Consider the following 5,863-nt stretch of genomic DNA (forward strand, 5'->3'; position numbering starts at 1 on the left):
AGTTACTCTTGCTATATATATAATACTAGCACTTCAGGAGATGAGAACTGATTCCATGCATCAACAGTGTCATCTTTGCAGGTGTTGTTATGTTCACGCATTATCAATCAGTAACTCCCAACTATGTCTGGCTTCAAGACGTTTTCTATAGCTGAAATGGAAGGTCAACATAAGGTCCATTCCACCACTAAGCGTATAAGTATCGAATAACCGTTTAGGTTCCTTTAGCATGCGAAATTTAAATATGTGCCAATTTTTATCGAGAAACAATACTCATATCAGAACATAAAATGTCATAGTTTCTACCATGACAAGGGCTCAAGAAAATTATTGGAAAGCACAAGTAGATCTGGAGGTCCAATTCGGAGTGAGCAAACAACTTAAAATTACCCTGCCAGGAATGCTAATATTCTAACTAGAATCTGAAAATCTCGAACCAACATTTTGCCAGTTTCAATCATCACAGCTTGTTGTTGTACCAGAAGACACCTTTGCTCTGCCCGCCTTCATCTGGTTCAACGTAAAGACACTCCTTTGCCTCCCTCCACATTGCTTTATAAACCGGTGTGTCATCAAACTGATAATAATCTCCCAAAATTGGCTTGATCGCCTTTGTAGCTTCCATTGCATGATAATGCGGCATGGTTGAGAACAAATGGTGTGCCACATGAGTATCTGTGATGTTGTGGAAAATCTTGTTCAAGATTCCATAATCTCTGTCAACAGTTGCCAAAGCTCCTCTCAACCAGTCCCACTCGGTGGAATCATAATGGGGCAATGATGCGTGAGTGTGCTGCAAAAACGTGATCAACACCAAAAACCCATTCACGATCAGCAATGGTACTCCGTAAGTGCATATAACCCACATAAGTCCTTTCACCATGGCAAGACGGTAGAGCCCGTAGGAGACAGCAAGAACACCAGCATCAGAAATATATATTTGGAATCTCTGCCGATCTGTGTAGATGGGACCATAAGGGTCATAGTGGCTTGCAAACCGATCATATGGCCTGCCTGAAACATTAAAAGTTAGGTAGAGAGGCCAACCTAAAGTCAGTGTGATTGCTAGTGTGACGAACCGGCCTAGTGGATTGTTCAGGTATTTGGAGTACCATGGGATACTAGATTTTTTCTTAGGGACGAAGACCTCATCACGCTCAAGGGAACCTGTGTTAGAATGATGGCGGCCATGGCTATACTTCCAGGAGAAGTAAGGGACAAGAAGAAAGGAGTGGAGGATTAGACCAACTATGTCATCAAGCAACTGGTAGTCGCTGAAGGCATGGTGTCCACACTCATGAGCTATGACCCAAAAGCCTGTCAGGACACAACCTTGAATAATCCAATAAATTGGCCAAGCAAGGTAAGAGAGTGGTTGAGGAAGGTGGTGGAAGTAATTGGTAGCGATATAATAGCAGATAGAGGTTATAGCGAAGTCGTAAACAACATAGGAGAATGAGTGGAGTACAGAACGCTGGAAACAATGAGGTGGGATGGCTTTCTTGATCTGGCTGAGAGTAAATGGGGGCTTTGAGTGTGGAACTCGCTTCAGACTGCCAGATTCAGACTTACTGGGAGTTGGGGGAGCTAACATTCGGCCACCGGCACCCATTGCTTTTCCAACCTGCAAAAACGTGATACTACTCAGTAGTGTATGATCTTGGACCATGTTTCTACAACAATCTACTAAAAAATCCAAACTTTCAAATAGTTATTAGGTTCAACGAGCAATTCCATTGATTTCATAGCAAATTCTATTTTTTTTTTTTTTAATATTAATAGTAATAACAAGGTTTTTGCAATCTTTTAATGGTTGAAAGCAGCTCAATGCACTACGAAATAGCATCCGGACGACTTGCTCCCCCGCCAGCAATACAAATTACATCTAATACTTTTCCAGATCCCCTAAATACGTACTCCACTCCACAGGCTGTTGAATTCATATTTCAGTACAATATATCCCCTCCCTTATCCCAGGCATCAAGCTTTCTACGAGAAAGTTAATAACAAGGAACGAAAATAGGGGATGACAACATCTCCGCTATCCTTTTTCTATTTCGATCAAAGTTTTGAATACCGTACCGGAGGCCATACCAGTTAAGATACTGAAATGAAATATTTCGATACCAATACCGTTTCGTATACCATTTCAAATAATTAATATATAAATAAATTATATATATAAATATATAAAAATTATATTCTAAAATAATAATCTATATATAAATAAATTATATAAAAATACATATATATAAATTATAAATAACCTGATCTGAATTAATAATAAAAAAAACTTGTAGTTTGAAGAAATAATAAAAAATAAAAAAGAATAAAGGCCGAAATATCGGCCAGTATGGGCCGAATTGGCCGAAATTCTGGCCGATACAAAATAAGTGTTTTCTCTGTACCGGCTAAGTCATGAAAACGAAATATTTTAACCGTACTAGCCAATACAGTATAAAATTCAAAACAAAGATTTCAACGAGCAAGTGAAAACGGAAAGGGGGGAGGGGGAGGGGGGGAACTCAAATATGTGAAGATACATGGGATGCAACGAAAAATAGTAACAAACAAATATTTTTCTCCTTTTTCGAGCAAAAAGAGAGCAAAAGTAGAGTGAAAAAACCATCAGCAGTGGACTTCCTTTTCACTGCCACAAAGAAGGCCGAATTGTAGGGTCCAACAGTAGGAGAAAGTAACTGAAATTGGTAGGGACTGTTCTTTATTTTTATCAAATTCGAAAGGGGTTTAGCTCCCCACTAGATTAGTGATTCCATCCTTGAGAGAAAAAAAAGGTTTTGTCCTTACCAAGGTAATATATAGAACACCCAAGCCCGCGACATATGCTTATAGCGCTCAAAAATTACGTCAAGTCAGCAAGCACCGAAAACAGTAAAACCCAGGTCATGCTTCCAAGGCGTATGATAAAGTATATACAAATAAGATTCCTACCAAATATTAAATCATAGCACAATAATTGACAGTGCCATCCTTAGCATGCTCACCTAAGCTAAAATCCTAATTGTACCCAACATTCAACGTACCTAAAAAAATATAGATATAAAATTAATTCAATTTTTATACTAGAATAATTTGACCTACCAAACTCGCGCGTGAAATAAAAAACAAAGGGGGGGAAAAAACGAGTACAAACGCCGAAAGCAACTCCTTTGGAAAAAATATAACTTGGTCAAGAATATCATTAGTGCACTCTTGAAACGCTAGTTAGGAAAGCGACTCGTCCAGCAAGGATATTGGTATACGACTCAGCACCGAGGTACAATAACGTGTGGGTGCTGGGCCAAGCAGAAGTTGATTGTGCATTTCATGATTCACGAACACCGACGGACCTATTGGAAAGATTTAATCCCGTGTGCCGGCGAAAGATCTACACGTCTAATTAAAGAGCGTGTCATTTTCTCCATTATCTATTTTTCTATTGCTATTACTTCCACTATTATTCATCATATTGTTGGTAGCTCTTCAATATTGAGGAGCCTTAGGACCACTCTCTCTCTTTGAAGTTCGAATGAGACTCTTCGTACTAAAACCCTTTTTTATTTAAAAAATAAATAAAAATCAAAGATAGATATTTCAACAAGACCAACGAGTAGATGACTCCATGGTCTACCACCTCATCAAAGAAAAAAACAGGTGCCTGAACTTTTGAAATATTGTGATTTATGAACGAAGAGAGCTACAAAGGTGTGCCTGACCATCCAACTACGTAATTTACACTCGTGCAGCCGCCATCACGAACTTGGTTCATTCTTTCTTTACCCAATTAGTTAGGATCATTCCCACCTTGAGGTAATACATTCTTGGCCATTAATAATTTAATATAATATATCCCTGTTTCTCGAGGAAAGCAGTTATGTGGCTGTGAGCCTTTTATTCGCATAATTGTACTAGAATTTCGGAATATTCGTTATGAAAGCAAAAACGATTTTATAAATAACAACGATTATGCTATTTTTATGGCACGACGCTTTTCTGTTCAAGAAGACATCTTTGTTGACAATATTCCTATCACCCAAAAGAGACCAGGACAAAAATAGACTTATTCGAAGATAAATGGGCCAGAGTACAGCACGTAGGAAGGAGCTGAGTGAGTGCAAAGCGATTTCATGCACTAAAAAAACCTAACAAATCAATAAACATACGTAATGAAAGCAGACATTAAGAATCAAGATACAGTATTGCAGTTATAATCACACAAGGACACCACACAATTTCTCTAACCGAAAATTTAGAATGCTAATTGATTAGAAAGTCGTCACGTAATTATAATTTTTTTAAATTTTTATATAAAATATAATAAATAATTCAAAGTTTTTAAATATCAATTTAATTTTTATAATTTTTTAATTATAAAACAATAATAATAATATTTTATTTAATTTTTATCTTTCGTCTAAACTATCTCTTCTCTCAATCTAATCCAGGATTTACGTAGAAAACAAAAAGATTAACAGTTAGATCGAAAATCAAAATCAAAACCTACGGCCACAAAAGGCTGGGAACTACGGGTCTACAACATGGGATGAGGTCTTGCAAGATCAGGTTTAGATCCAACCGACGAAAGTTCAAAGCATTTAAAAATAGAAGAAGAAGAAAGAACCTACGAATAAAGAAATGTTCCTTCCTCGTCATATTAGCATTCTTCCCAGCAATCAAAATCGAGAAAAGAAAAAGATTCCAGTCTCCGATTATAATATGATAATGTATGCATCCTTAGATTAAGCTCAAAACCATAGCATTTCTTGGCTCAGGAATCACGAGTTTAAGCTAGAAATTAAATCCTAAGACCTCGCGTTTTGGAAGGAAAAACAAAGGCAAAGATCTCAAACTTGGAGAAGAGTTAGGAACAAAAACCGATCATTTCTGACTAGATCTAAACGAATCACACAACAAAAGGAGGATATCGAGCTTCGATTCAAATAACTTTTTCATATTCAATTAGAAAGCGCAGAATGTGAATACACCAAATCGAGCTTTTACGAACCAGACCAAATAGAGAAACTAATTAACATCAGGGAAAGCACAAAAGAAATACCTGAGAAAATAGAGAAGCCCAGCCCTTGAACTTCAATGAATCCCTATCCCTCTCTATTCCTCTCTCTCTCTCTCTCTCTCTGAGTGGAGACGCTGGCCGATGAAAAGCCGGCCTCTCTACAGCCCTCTGCTAGGCTTGTATTTAAGCCTGTCATTCCCTCCTCCAGACACCCACTGTATATGTAGGTCTACAACATATTGTTTGTCCTTTTACGTAATTTAAGAGTCTGCCAGCATGTTGTTGCATACGCGGCAATCTCTGAGTGGCTTATTGCTTGGTCCACTGACCGAATCAAAATATCTGGGTCACGACTCACGTGACTGGGAGACATGGCCCATATTTTCCAGTTTCTTTTAATGGCCAAGAAAAAAGGCGCCCCGAGTACGATACTAATTAAATCCCCTACCAAAAAAAAAATTAAATTAAATTAAATTAAATACCCTTGGGCGCGGGGTGGGGCTCCTATGACGAGGTGGTGTCACCGTCGCTGACTGACTGGCCCATGCTGTTATTTTTTTTTTAATGGGACTAGCGCATGCTGTTGCATGCGAGGCCGAGTTGAGCGTGGGGTGAAGGTGGGTTTAATCGTTAATAAATTAATATTGCATCGATTATTTTTTGTTTCTTTTAGGTGAAGATTCGTTCGTTAATTCTCTTAATGAAAAATTCATTTGTTTATGTTGTGTGTACGGTAAATAAATAATATACCTGCCTTTTTACCTCTGATTTTTATGGTTACGTGGGCATGAATCTATCTATCATCAAACATTTTGCATCAAGTAACCGGAATAGGAATCATTCAATCAT

The 5,863-nt window shown here is 37.8% G+C and overlaps 1 protein-coding gene across 1 annotated transcript; it reads right to left on the bottom strand.

Annotated features, from left to right (window-relative positions):
* Positions 1-253: 253 nt before the first annotated feature.
* LOC122276083 (delta(12)-fatty-acid desaturase FAD2) lies at positions 254-5,218 on the bottom strand. The gene is made up of 2 exons (XM_043085537.1): positions 5,057-5,218; positions 254-1,624 (listed from the first exon to the last, which is right to left on the bottom strand). The coding sequence occupies exon 2, from the start codon at positions 1,610-1,612 to the stop codon at positions 461-463; it is 1,152 nt and encodes a 383-aa protein (XP_042941471.1). The 5' UTR covers positions 1,613-1,624; positions 5,057-5,218; the 3' UTR covers positions 254-460.
* Positions 5,219-5,863: the final 645 nt, after the last annotated feature.

The sequence above is a fragment of the Carya illinoinensis genome, chromosome 9 (genome assembly GCF_018687715.1).
Source record: "Carya illinoinensis cultivar Pawnee chromosome 9, C.illinoinensisPawnee_v1, whole genome shotgun sequence".
Classification (NCBI taxonomy): domain Eukaryota; kingdom Viridiplantae; phylum Streptophyta; class Magnoliopsida; order Fagales; family Juglandaceae; genus Carya; species Carya illinoinensis.

Bases quoted from the DNA above. Each gene is read 5' to 3' on its own strand.
- LOC122276083 (XM_043085537.1), bottom strand. From the start codon at position 1,612: ATGGGTGCCGGTGGCCGAATGTTAGCTCCCCCAACTCCCAGTAAGTCT.